We start from the raw sequence: 13,431 nt of genomic DNA, 5'->3' as shown, positions 1-13,431 counted from the left end.
ACTGAAGTCTCAGTTCCTGGTTCCTCCTCCAGAGTAGGAGTGTACCTGGACCACAGAGCAGGTCTTCTGTCCTTCTACAGAGTCTCTGACTCCATGACTCTCCTCCACAGAGTCCAGACCACATTCACTCAGCCTCTCTATGCTGGACTTGGTCTTTATGATTATCCTGGAACCACAGCAGAGTTCTGTAAACTCTGTGTCGATGACGTCGTGTGTAAGAAGTGAAGGTACCTGACTTGTTGGTGAGCAGCACAATCACGGTCCCTGTGATGATGACAACAACAACAAGCATCAGAACCACAGAAAGGACGATGAGCTGCTTCTTAGTGCGACAGCCCAGGTACAGTGTGTTCTGTCCTGAGTCCACACCCCTGTGATTGGACCTCATTCTGTTGAGAAAAAAAAAAAAACTTTTATCTGTTGTCTTTTGACTATGTCTGTTCTTTTTATTTCAGTTATACATTTTCTAATAGTCCATTGGATAGTAAGGGTTCTGTTGACGTTTAACTACATTATATGTTTTATGTTCATCCCATCTTGTTAATAAACTAACCTGAGACAGTGTTTTAACTCTAACATGCTGTGCTGAAATAGTGTATTTCTCATTTAGAAATCAATAATGTTCATTTTTCTTCTGATCTTTGGGTTTGATATAAGGATTGACAGACCATTTGAGTTGATTATGGTATTTTGCATAATTCTTACAAATAAAGAATCATTGAAATTGGTGATAATGTGTCTGTAATGGTGTATAGTAAAAAGTCAGATATTTACCTAAATATTAGAAGATAGTTGAACCAGAAATAATATTTTCCAAAAGACAACCAGAACTGATAGGTGACTCAAAGAAAATGCTATTTCAAATCAAAATGACACTAAATAAATCATAGCTGGTCATATCTGGCCACAAAGTGATGAAAGTTATAAGAAAAATAACAAATGTGCAAAGAATGGAAAAAATAATTTGTCAAATATTTAGCAGAGTTCTGTCACTCACCGTCCACGTCCAGCACCGTGGTCCACCTGTCCCTGTGTCTGCACGGACATCTTCATCTGACAGGAGCAGGGACACACTGCAGATGGACCATTCCCCCGCCCGGTCCTTTATCACAGATCAGAGCATATCATCAGGTCATAAACCCTCTGCACTTTGTCCTCCTGCTGTGAATGTCTCCACAATAAAATCAAACAAGCATGAACCTCCCTGTCACCTCTGCACTACAGCTGACAGTCAAACAATCACAGTGCTCTCCAGGGGTCAAACCTGAAAGGTCATCAAGGCGACCCTTTGTCCCAGGTCAACACCATCCCCCTGCCACTGTTTACGGACCTCTGAAGTGAAGATGTGAAACCAGGTGGATTTTAACATTTTTATTTCACCACTTCTTACCACTGAGTGTCGCTGTTTTTGAGATGTAACCTTTGGGGTGAAAACTGAAATAGTTAAAAAAAAAAAAAAACTTCTAAAAAAAATTGATAATATAAGTCCAAAGATTGACCTTTAGAAATAGTAAGAAAAAGTTTAAAAAGTGTATTCTTTTTAAAATGGATTATAAAGTGACATTCATCATGACGTAAACGTGTACTTTTTAAAATACTCAATACTGTCACTTTCTCTCTGTGTTTACTGTGAACTGCGCCTTTTTTCCCCCCACATCCGCGGTGAACATGGGTTCACGCCACACACGCCACACACACACACCGGTGCGTTTGTTCTTTTGCCCTGGACGTGCCGCGACTCCTCCTACTGGGGCGGTGCTTGGAGAAGAACGTAGGTTCGTTGAAATAGGGGCATTAAAAAAAGTAAGTAGAACGAGAAGTATCTGGGCAAGTACCGGCGGAACGTGGTTATTTAGTTTTTTATCTATAATTAGTCGTATTCTCATTTTAATTCCGTCTTGTAGTGGGCTTTGTCCCGACGCTGCGGTTATTAACGGAAACAAAGCGAAGCATCAACTCAGAACGAGCTCGGCTCTTGTTCATCGTCTAGATTCTCTTTAAAAAGCAGCCGATTTTCGTTTCAAATGTCGCAGTAACCCACCAGGAGAGACACCAAAGTTGGCTGCGAAGGTGAGTCGAGATTTTTGACTGCGTATTTAATCTGCCATGTCATGTTTTAGAACAGATTACAATCGAGGTGAAGAAGCAGGAGTGTCCGTCAACGGGCTAAACTTTGGGTGTGGGTTAAAACCACAATCAACTAACGGTTAAACTCTGGATTACCCACGGATAACTACCACGGAGGCTACGTAGTTAGATTTTTCAACACTTAAAATGACAACATTTGGTGTATAACCCAGTTGTTTTATATTTCCGTGTAGACTTTGGTACAGAGAGTAGGCCACGGAGTGGTCGCTCCGTGGGTCCTGTCGAGGAACAGTCACTGGTTAAACCCTGGTGACTTGGTGACTTTTAAAAGGAGACAATGCTTAAAAATGTCACTTTTTAAACTCCCTACTGTTTCTATAAACCCACTGAAACCGTCTCTCTAACATGTAGTTTTTGCTTTAGTGTTGAATGTGTTGCTGAGGACCGTGTTTTGGCTTCACATTTTCGTCATTTCTTCCTGGTTAGCGGTTTTGTGAGGCCTTTTAAAACCACCATCAGTCTAAACAAAGTGTATTCAAACCTCAAATAATAAAAATGGTCTGTTGAACATATTATTTTCAGACCAATTGTGATGATGATGATGAATATAAACTAAATCTTTTGAAGTAAATTAATTTCTGTCTGTTATTGATGAAACTTTACTTCACTAATTACTTTTCCAACAAAGGACATTTCTGGAAGTGTTGGCTGTTTGACCTGGAGTCCGTCCAGGACTGGTTAGCATCATCTTCTTAGGACATTAATGTTTGTTTTAAACACAGGCATCTTCATTATATTTCCTGCAAATGGTTCCAGGTACTAGAAAAGTTCTGGAACTATGCTGTGGAAGCACTTCGTCTTCTTAGGTCTGTAGTCATTAGTCAAACAACAACTATGAAGGACAGAGATAGGAAGGACAGTTGGTATTTTTAGTAGTGCTCTGAGGCAGCAGTGGCCAAAGATATGAGTGTTTAGTCTCAGTGAAGGAACACATGAAGTTATTTTCACAACTGGTTCAGTTCAGTTTTTTTTTCTTGGTTCTCACAGTTTTACATCGGAACGTCAGTGTTTCGTCACATTTGCCCTTAAAGTTTCAAAGCTCCCAGAGGGAGTCAGAGAAACCAAACGACAGGGCTGCGTGAAGCCAGGCCCACAGCTGGAGCCCAGTCTGTCCAGGCTCCATCAGAGAGGTGTAAACTGTGGCTACGGACACGGACACGGGCACGCACCACTGGGTCTCCAAGCAGGCCTACTTGGTCTAACCAGAGTCTTGTTCAACCCTGCCCACAGCCTGATCCAGGAGGGGTGAATCACATCACAGTAGTTGGACTAGCTCCGACTCGCCTGCCGAGTTTACTTCCCGTAAAGGAATTGTAGCCTGAGGGAAGGTTTTTTTTTTTTTTTTTTTTTTTTCCCTCCCTCTCTCTCACCCTCTCTCTCTCTTGATTCACTGCGTGAAACTTGTAATCTGTGAGGCCTGACTTCTTGCTGCAAGACTTTATTTAGTGACATGGGAATAAAATGCTCGGGGTTAATTACTGGCTCGGCTAGCTTGAATAAAGCATGCTATTGAGGCGGCAGTGTGAACGTACTGAGGTGTGAAAACAGATGTGTTGTTGATGGTGCATGAGGAAGATGGCAAGAGTTAAGACCGCAGACCAGATCCAAGAGAGACCTGGTCTGTGGTCTGAGTCACTTCCCTTAGTTACATTGTTGTGTGTCCCTCAGTATCTGGGACAGTTAAAACTGACGTTGTGCCTTAGTCATGTCCAGGCAGCTGGTCAAGTGTGAGTCAGGGACGACGGCTCCTCCGTGGATGTTTGGCTGAAGCCTGGGAGGAAATGAGCTCAAAAAGGTTAAAAAAAAAGACAACCCAGGTTCTCTGGTACTGGATCTTGTCTGAGTTTTCCTTTGGCTCCATCAGCTGAGGAAGTTCTAGGGTGATCCAGCAGGGGGAGCTCTGCTCTGACTGACCTGATATGCAGATGGTGTGTTTATTTCACGTCAAACTGGCCGAGTGAACTCATGGGCTTCATGTCAGAGAGACGTTAATAAAGCAGGCCGTGTTTCAGTGACGTGGTTTTTCCACGGTTCCACAAGGAACCAGTAAGGCTGGAATGCATTATCTCATCACCCTGAGGGGGGGGGGGGGGGACGGGGGGCTCCTCCGTACGAAAGAAACATCCTGAATGGGACTTTTTAAAGTGAATTAAAATAGTATGTTGGAGTTAGAGTGCTTTTTTTTTTACCTTTTATAATGAAATCCGTTGTTTCAGAGATTTTCATTCTTCCTTTAGTTCAAGAAACAGGAAGCGTTTAGAAGAACCGTTTACGTTTTCCTTTTTATTCAAACTATAACCAAAGAAAAGCAGACAGTTCACCAGCTCTGTTTGACGGAGTCTGACATCAGGCTGACGTCGGACTGGACGTTGGAATTATTTCTGTGTGGAGGTTTGGTTTCCTGACAGAAAGCGAGACGGTCCTGCTGCTCCGTCCACTCCTAGTGCATCCTGGGTGGGGGCTTATAACGGTGTAATTAACTGAATGGCTCCTCAGTCATGTTACTGTTGGACTGTGACTTTCAGAAACAGGAGATGGTGATGGTGGGGGGGGACTGGGGTCGACAGTGTGTGGAGGGGAGGGGGTTGTTGGGGGATGGGTGACAACCACGTTTGTTCTCTGCAGGGACAGTCCTGACTTGTCTCACCTTTTTGAATGTCTCTCAGAAAAGAGGAGTGTTAAGTTTTATTTGTTGGATTTGGTTTTTAGGCCAGATTTCTCTGTTACATTAAAAGTTGACCTTCAGACTTAGTTTCATTCTTTCACTCATGGCTTTGCTCCACCCTTAGACAACAGGAGGCTGCTCTGGTTTATGGCCCATGTGGAGCTGTTCTTCAGACACACGGTCATTTGATGTATTTATTTCAGCCCCTGTTCAGTTCATGTCCAGTGGAATAATCATCGGAACGCTGATGTTTCTACAGAATGAGAGAGAGAGAGAGAACAGTTTAGAACGTGTGACAACCAACTATCATCACCATAGATCAGTATTCTTTCAGCCTTGGGGTCGTGACCCCGTGTGGGGTCAAAATGACTGGTTTATCAACTAAGAAACGTCTCAGGGCTCGCCAGAATGTCAAAATGAGTCACAAGACCAAAAAGGTTGGGAACCACTGCCGTAGAACTGCTTAGTGAAGTACTGTCTCAGGGAACATGTTATAAAATGTCAGTGTTTCCAGTATGGGCTGCAGTACAGTTAGACCTCTGACATTAATGCCAAAAGGAACCAGGTGAAACCAGCTGAGTTTGTATGGAGTCACTTTGACGTCCATCTGGTCTCTGGTCTTTTTATTGGTCCAACTCCATGAACAGACTACTATATTCTCCTGCAGGCTGTTGTGCTCCTACTGTTATATAGTACTGTATGTGGAGACATCTGAAAGTCATTTGCAGCTGTGATGGTTTTCTCTGGCCACAGAGGGCGCTGTTAGCTCACACTGAAATGTTTGAGCCAAAGAATGTGGCTGGAGATAAAGTCAGAACATCTGACAAGTCTGGACCTGGTGACAGACTGTGGACCAGAACAGGGAGTAGGTCTAGGACTCTTCATGTGCCCCCTCTTCTGTGGTCTGTGTCGTAAACGACAGTGTGTTCTCCACAGTCTCCAGGCTCTGGTCCAGACCAGTGTTTACAGTAGACCGTACAGCTGTGATCAAACCGAATCCCTGGCCTCTGCTGTCTGACCATACAAAGTCATAGGGCCACTGTTTATGCCTGTTATTCTAAATACTACAGGTGGCGCTAGTCTGACCACAGCTTCTGTCTCTGCTCCATCACACAAAGTCGTGGATTCATCTTCGTCATCATTGTTGGCTCAGACTCTGTGATTCATTCTATAAACAGTAGAGTTCATGTGTGTGTCTGACTAATGTGGCCCGCCTTCCTGTGAGTTCCTGTGAACATTGGTGTGAACACGCCCCCTAGCTGTCGTTCCTCCCATTTTCTTGTTCTTTTCTTTCTTCTCTGGTGATTCCAAATGTAGATCCCTCTGTTCCAGAGTTAGGAACTGATGTTCAGATGGAACAGAGTCTGAGACTAGGATCACACTGGGGGGGGCAGTCTGAGACTGTCGTCCCACGTATCGTGATATGTATCGTGATACGGATCGTATCCACAGATTCTTGTCAACACACACAGCTCAAACAGGAAGTGTGTCTGTGTGTGTGTGAACAGTGAACAGTGAACAGTACATGGTGTAGTTGTTTCAGGCACAGAGAGCACCAGCAGTCTGTCACCTGGTGCAGTCACTGGTGTTTCCGTGTGTCACTGATGGAGAAGTCGCTGACTCCAGATCAGTGAGGGCAACTTCTCCATCCAGCCCCGCCTTTGGCCACAGACCGTGTCAGTTTTAACAGCGTGGGAACTTCTTCATGAGGAAGTTTTACTGCAGTAGCCGCAGTGTTTTGAAAATGCTGGTGGTACAGCGTTGTTGTTGTTGTTGTTGTGACAGACGTCCAACTGAAAACGGAACACACCACCCTGTGGTCGTGGAAGGACAGGAAAAGTGGAGCCCAGTTGCCATTGGTCATCACTTTGACCAATCTGAGCAGCAGCTGGAAACAGGACTCAGGACTGGTCCTTCACTTCAAAATAAAATCCCCGTGACGCCTCCCACACAGATTGACACTTTAGTCACATGACACAGTCTTCATGAAATGTTCCACCACAGCGTGTCAGGACAGCATGTTAACTTTCTTAGGGGAGGATGGAGGATGGATTTGTTCCACCTAGAGGGAGAAAGGAGAAGTGTCATAAATGTAGAAAGTGACTCCCCCACTCTTCTGTTACTTCTCCTCTGGCAGATGGACGTCCGGTTGCTGTTGATGCTGTGGCTGTCAGCCGTTCTGCGGAGCAGTGGAGCGCAGCAAGGTGAGAACAGAGGTTAGAACCACTGCTGACTGTAGGAGAACCCTGCGATGGCCGTTTGAACGTGAACACGTGTGATGTCTTTCAGAGGGAAGCATCTGCATCAAGGCCAACACACAGTCCTGTGGAGAATGTATTCAAGTGGCCGAGTCCTGTGGGTGGTGTTCAGACGTGGTGAGTGCAACCAGTGACGCTGGTAATCTCTATGACAACATTTTGAAACTTTACTTCTTTTTTTTTTTGGACCAGTCCTAAACAGTTTGATGATTTAAAAAGGTGATTCGTTGAGCCAGAAATACTTCTTTTTGTCTATATTTATATTGAAATGTTTGTGTTGGTGTTGGTGGAGCTGTACTGTATGGGCAGCAGTGCTATCACACCAGTGGAACTGTTGTGTCACTCATGTGAAATGTTGTGAGACCTCAGTGATGGCGATGGAACAGCTCGCACCTACGGATCAAGTCAAAATAAATCCATGTTCTTTCAGGACTTTCTCACCGTGGGCGAGTCCAAGTCGGCCCGCTGTGATGACCTGGAGTCGCTGAAGAAGAGAGGTTGCTCTGAAGTTGAGAACCCACGTGGAAAAATTGTCATTAACCAGGACAAACCAGTGACCAACCGCAAGGATAAGACTGGGACTCTGAAGCCTGAGGACATCACTCAGATCCAGCCACAGAAGCTCACACTGACCCTCAGATCAGGTAACGACATCCAGTCAACTGTTATTAGTCAGCTTTTCTACACAAACTAAAAAAGTCTTTAATGTTCTGTGTGTTGGGGGGAAAAGGTGAAGCTCAGACGTTCAACCTGAAGTTCAAGCGTGCTGAGGACTACCCCATCGACCTGTACTACCTGATGGACCTCTCCTTCTCCATGAAAGATGATCTGGAAAATGTGAAGAACCTTGGCACTGACCTGATGACAAAAATGAAAAAGATCACCTCAGACTTTAGGATTGGTGAGGTGGGGGCACGGGGGGATGAGGGGGGGGTGGAGAAATGACAGAGAAGCTAAGATAAAGTGTCTTCTTCTGCTCCTTCAGGGTTTGGATCCTTTGTGGAGAAGACGGTCATGCCTTACATCAGCACCACACCGGCCAGGCTCAAAAACCCCTGCGCTGGTAACCAGAACTGCACCAGTCCCTTCAGCTACAAGAACGTCCTGAAGTTGACCAGCAACGGGGACGAGTTCAACCAGCTGGTCAGTCAGCAGCAGATCTCAGGGAACCTGGACTCTCCAGAGGGGGGCTTCGACGCCATCATGCAGGTGGCTGTCTGTGAGGTGAGAGGCTCTGAGGTGGAGGTGTGTCTGAGAACCACCCCCACCCTCCCCCACACCCCGTGTGTGATGTTCAGAGTGAGGTCTTCAGACTCTGCGTCTTGTCTTCCCAGGAACACATCGGCTGGAGGAACGTGACTCGTCTGCTGGTGTTTTCCACCGACGCTGGTTTCCACTTCGCCGGTGACGGAAAACTGGGCGGCATCGTCCTCCCCAACGACGGGAAGTGTCACCTGCAGAACAACATGTACACCATGAGCCACTACTACGTACGTGGTTCTCATCGATTCTCCACTGGACATGTCCATGAAACAGAGACGGTAAACATCAGAGTGGTTCTGGTTCTGATGTGTTCTGATGTGTTGTCTCGTTCAGGACTATCCCTCCATCGCTCATCTGGTCCAGAAGCTGAGTGACCACAACATTCAGACCATCTTTGCTGTCACTGAAGAATTCCAGCCTGTGTATAAGGTACAGCAGACAAAACCTCTAGAGTTAAAACAGGGGCAATAAAAATACAGGTCCACTACAGGTCCGGTACAGGTCCGGTACAGGTCAGATGTCGTTGGTAATATTTGTTTATCAACAGGAGCTGAAGAACCTCATCCCTAAATCAGCTGTGGGAACGCTGTCCTCCAACTCCAGCAACGTGATCAAACTGATCATTGATGCTTACAACGTGAGTCTTCACACTGAACACACACACACACACACACGCTCACTGGTACAGTTGGTACCAGGAAACAGTTCTTCTGAAAACCCACCAGCACAGACTAAAGTCACACGTCCGTCTCCCTCTGTCTCCTCTTTCGTGCAGTCTTTGTCGTCTGAGGTCATTCTGGAAAACGGCCGTCTGCCAGAGGGCGTGTCCATCACCTACAAGTCTGTCTGTAAGAATGGAGTGGAGGGAACAGGGGAGAACGGCAGGAAGTGCTCCAACATCTCCATCGGTGACGAGGTACGAGATTGATCGGTAGTGTTGTCACGTCTCCAGGGCCGTGCTATGTGAAAGTGTGACATGCTCTGTAATCCAACAGAGGGCGCTCCAAGCTCCGCTCACAGTTGGTTTCTCTTACTGCGTAATCCAACAGAGGGCGCTCCAAGCTCAGCTCATTTGTGTGGATTTGTTGACGTGTGTTTAAGTTAAATGAATGATTTTTGGGGAGAAGAGCAAACGACAGAGCAGGAAAACCACGTCCTCACCACGTCCTTGACGTCAGGTCTGGGAGGCGGGGCTCAAACCAACAACCCTGACTCATTTTCAGGAACCGGAGCAGCAGACTTCAAAGCCTGGTTTTTCACAGCCTTGTAAACTCTCCTCTGGTCTCCAGGTGTCCTTCGTCATTTCCATCGAGTCTCAGAAGTGTCTGGATCACGGCAAACCTGAAGTCATTAAGATCAAACCCCTGGGCTTCACCGAGGAGGTGGAGGTGGTCCTCAACTTCATCTGCGACTGCCAGTGCGCCGTCGACGGAGAGGGCAACAGCAAGAAATGCTCCGAGGGCCACGGCACCTTTGAGTGTGGAGCCTGCAAGTGAGTGGAAGTGGGCGTGGCTTTTTATTAAGCCGCGGTCTGAGGGGAAGCTCTCACCCACGGACTGCTGTCTCCCCCAGGTGCAACGAAGGTCGCATTGGACGTATTTGTGAGTGCAGCAAGGACGAAGTCCGCACCGAGGACCTGGACGCCAACTGCAGGAAGGACAACGGTACTGAAATCTGCAGCAACAACGGCGACTGCGTCTGCGGCACCTGTGAGTGCAAGAAGCGAGAGAATTCAGCCGAGGTGTACAGCGGGAAGTACTGTGAATGTGACAACTTCAACTGTGACCGCTCCAGCAACAAGCTGTGTGGAGGTGAAAGGTCACGCTGTGCAGACACGTCAGCTGATGTCAGAAACACTGCTGCAGGTAACATGTGCTCTCGTCATCAGGACACGGACGCTGCGTCTGCAGGAAGTGTGTCTGTGACGCCAACTACACCGGCAGCGCCTGTGACTGCTCCCTGGACACCTCCACCTGTCTGGCCAAGAACGGACAGATCTGTAACGGACGGGGAACCTGCGAATGTGGGAACTGCAAGTGCACTAACCCAAAGTTCCAGGGTCCCACCTGTGAGATATGTCCCACCTGCCCCGGCGTCTGCACCGAGCACAAGTACGAGAGAAGGGTTTGAGGGTTTGTGGGTGTAGTGCAGGCGTGGGCAAACGTTTTAATTCGTGGGCCACAATTGTCTTAAAATTGAACATGGGGCGGGGTCAGGAGCAGATAGATGGAGCGTTCATGTGAACTGAGATAAATGACATGCATAAGGCCTAAAATGCTTTTAGCATTTTCTACGCCATCTATTGGGGAAATGTAGGTTTTGCAGGGAAAAGGCAGAAGTATAATGATAATAAAAATAAATTATATAATTTGGAATGGTTTGGCGGGCTGGATTAAGAAGCTGAATGGGCCACATCTGGCCCCCGGGCCATAGTTTGTCCATGCCTGGTGTAGTGTGTGTGACCTTCAGGTTTCCTTTGCAGAGACTGTGTGCAGTGTCGAGCGTTTGAGGCCGGTGAGAAGAAGGACACGTGTGAGCGGGACTGCAGCTACTTCCAGCTGATCAAGGTGAAGGACCGCGACAAGCTGCCGCAGCCCACCGACCAGAGCTTCCCCCTGACTCACTGCAAAGAGCGGGACGCCAACGACTGCTGGTTCTACTACACCTACGCCATCAGGAACGACACCAAGGAGGTCTACGTGGTGGAGAACCTGGGTCAGTCTCAGTCCCTGTGAATCAGACCTCTACAGCTGTGACAACAGTCGGAACTGTCTGAAAAACCAAACAACGTCTCCTCAGAGTTGGCCCGGTCCAGATTCTGGTTCCGTCCCCCTGTGCTCAGTGGTGTTTCTGTGTGTTCCCAGAATGCCCGGCTGTACCGGACATCGTCCCCATCGTGGCAGGAGTGGTCGTGGGCATCGTGCTGATCGGCCTGGCGCTGCTGCTCATCTGGAAACTGCTGATGATCATCCACGACCGTCGGGAGTTCGCCAAGTTTGAGAAGGAGAAGATGAACGCCATATGGGACACGGTGAGTTCAACAGTGACCAGGACTCACGTGTTTGGAACGACCGAGGAGATCTTCAGAGTCTGACCAAAAGTCTAGTCCTTCTGTCTAGAATGAATTTTTCTCTTTTCTGTTGATGTTGATCGCAACGTCCTCTGGATAGAATATTTACCAGTAGGTGGCAGTAAAGTGGCTCTAGATTCATCAGGGTGGCAGTGTTGTGCGCTGTGCATCTTAAACTGTTCATTCAAAACTTACTGATTTTTTTTTTCTCCCCCCAGGGTGAGAATCCAATCTACAAAAGTGCTGTAACAACTGTGGTCAATCCAAAGTATGAGGGCAAATGATGGAGCGTGGCCCTCTCTGTGACAACACTGTACAGGCCGGAGAGGAGTGGGCGTGGTCTATGGAGGGGTGGGGTTTTATGCTCTCACTGTTTGTTTTCATTTTTTAGTTGTTTTTTTTGTTGTTGTAGTTGTAGCCACCAAATCATAGCATTGCATTTTTGCCACTATTTCTGTTTTTTGTACTAACGTGGTTTACTTTCTATGCATTGTCTGAATGTGTACAGTCTGTGTCAAAACCAGTGTGGGGGTGGGGCGGGTGACTTGTGTGTCTGAAGTGTTGGGAACTGAGCAGTAGCAGAAAGTCTCAGTGAGACGTGGACTTCTAGAAATATAAAGAAGTCAGTGTTTAGTGGAGGGTTTGTGTTGGATGTTGATGATGGAGGTGAGGGGGGAGGAGACAATCATTCATTAAAGAAACCTGAACAGTCGATGTAGTTTTCAAATTTAAACCCTTCAGATGTAGAATGTGACCGCTTTTTGATGAACCACGGCCAGGAACCTGTCTGTGACCCACTGATTGGATCCTCTGCTGACAGATGTTTGTTTTGAGGACCACATGATCAGAATGTCAGAATCTTCTGGACTGGTGGTGGACATGGTACATTTAGTCCAGTCCAGTGTTCTGACATGTGGGTCAACCACAGAACATTTGCAGGTCGTCAGGTTGTTTTCTGGTCTGACGTACCTTTGTGTCCCTATAACCATGTGACCTGCGAAGACGCCGGTGTCTTTGGGTTGATCTCCACCGTGGCGTCTATTGAGTTTGACTGACAGACGGTTGTGTCCAGTGTGTGAAGCCATATCTGTGTCCACAGATTTTCCTGAACAATCAAATAATGGAGTGAAATCTCTTCTCTCGCTGCCTCTCTGCTGAAATGCATCAGTGTTCAGTACTTTTACTTTTTGGCTTTACTTATCTTCAACTTTACTGAATTTTAAAACCAACTCAGGTCCTGAACACCAAATATGCAGAACCTATTATTTTTTTATTGCTTTTAATAATTCCTGTCTTACTTGTGGAACATGAATAGAGGAAAAGCTCTGAGTTTTAATCTTTTTTTTTTTTTACATGTAATTTCATCTAAGCCATGTGTGTGCCAGTGTCTTGAACAAACTGTTTTTTATTGAAGATAAAAAATTACCAATTTAAAAAGTTATGACTTAGGAAAAAAGAAAGTAAAAGAGAATTTTGGATATTTGTTTAAAAAATAACTGACAGATTTGTTTTTTTAAGTGCCTTCATAATTTCGACGACAGGCACATTTCCAGGTCTGCCTTTTGAAATTATTTATTAAATAAACCTTTTAAACGATTCATGGCTGGATTCATGAGATTGTGTGATTGGAACTTTGTGTTTGTGTGTTTCTGTCGTATTACATCTGCATTTGAAAAGTATTAACCAATGTTTGATGGACACTTCCATAGATTTGTATGTCTGTATGTTAGATGTTATATCTAACAACTTTGAATAAGATTAATGTGTTTATGGGGATAAAATGGTTAAAATTGGTTAACTTTGTTCCAGAAAATATTAAAAAAGATCTAAAAAAATATAGCTATGACTAAAAAAGGGAAATTAGCCATGTAGCCCAAGAATGTAAGATTTAGCATCGCCATAACTAAATACAGAAAAATAAAAAATAAAGGATTAAACTGTTTAAATAATTACTTAGACATATTTGCCAATTCGGCCAAAAAAAAGAACAAAATTTTCGTTCATTTTCAGTCGTGCATCGGTTTATT

The 13,431-nt window shown here is 45.8% G+C and overlaps 1 protein-coding gene across 1 annotated transcript; it reads left to right on the top strand.

Moving 5' to 3' along the window:
* Positions 1-1,805: 1,805 nt before the first annotated feature.
* On the top strand, positions 1,806-13,002 carry LOC103396775 (integrin beta-1-like). Its single transcript, XM_008335000.3, has 16 exons — positions 1,806-2,070; positions 6,951-7,017; positions 7,103-7,188; positions 7,502-7,715; positions 7,802-7,972; positions 8,057-8,295; positions 8,406-8,561; positions 8,668-8,763; positions 8,882-8,971; positions 9,110-9,250; positions 9,624-9,826; positions 9,907-10,145; positions 10,223-10,445; positions 10,817-11,049; positions 11,199-11,365; positions 11,623-13,002. The coding sequence occupies exons 2-16, from the start codon at positions 6,951-6,953 to the stop codon at positions 11,686-11,688; spliced, it is 2,391 nt and encodes a 796-aa protein (XP_008333222.1). The 5' UTR covers positions 1,806-2,070; the 3' UTR covers positions 11,689-13,002.
* Positions 13,003-13,431: the final 429 nt, after the last annotated feature.

The sequence above is a fragment of the Cynoglossus semilaevis genome, chromosome 20, assembly GCF_000523025.1.
Source record: "Cynoglossus semilaevis isolate Cse_v1.0 chromosome 20, Cse_v1.0, whole genome shotgun sequence".
NCBI classification, from domain to species: domain Eukaryota; kingdom Metazoa; phylum Chordata; class Actinopteri; order Pleuronectiformes; family Cynoglossidae; genus Cynoglossus; species Cynoglossus semilaevis.
Note: the sequence above shows the minus strand (reverse complement) of the source record. Positions and strands in the feature narration are given on the sequence as shown.

Excerpts from the sequence above, each read along its gene's own strand:
- LOC103396775 (XM_008335000.3), top strand. The coding sequence starts at position 6,951 with ATGGACGTCCGGTTGCTGTTGATGCTGTGGCTGTCAGCCGTTCTGCGG. Across the intron at positions 7,189-7,501 it reads GTGGGTGGTGTTCAGACGTG|GACTTTCTCACCGTGGGCGA; the intron begins GTGAGTGCAACC and ends ATGTTCTTTCAG. Across the intron at positions 7,973-8,056 it reads CACCTCAGACTTTAGGATTG|GGTTTGGATCCTTTGTGGAG; the intron begins GTGAGGTGGGGG and ends CTGCTCCTTCAG.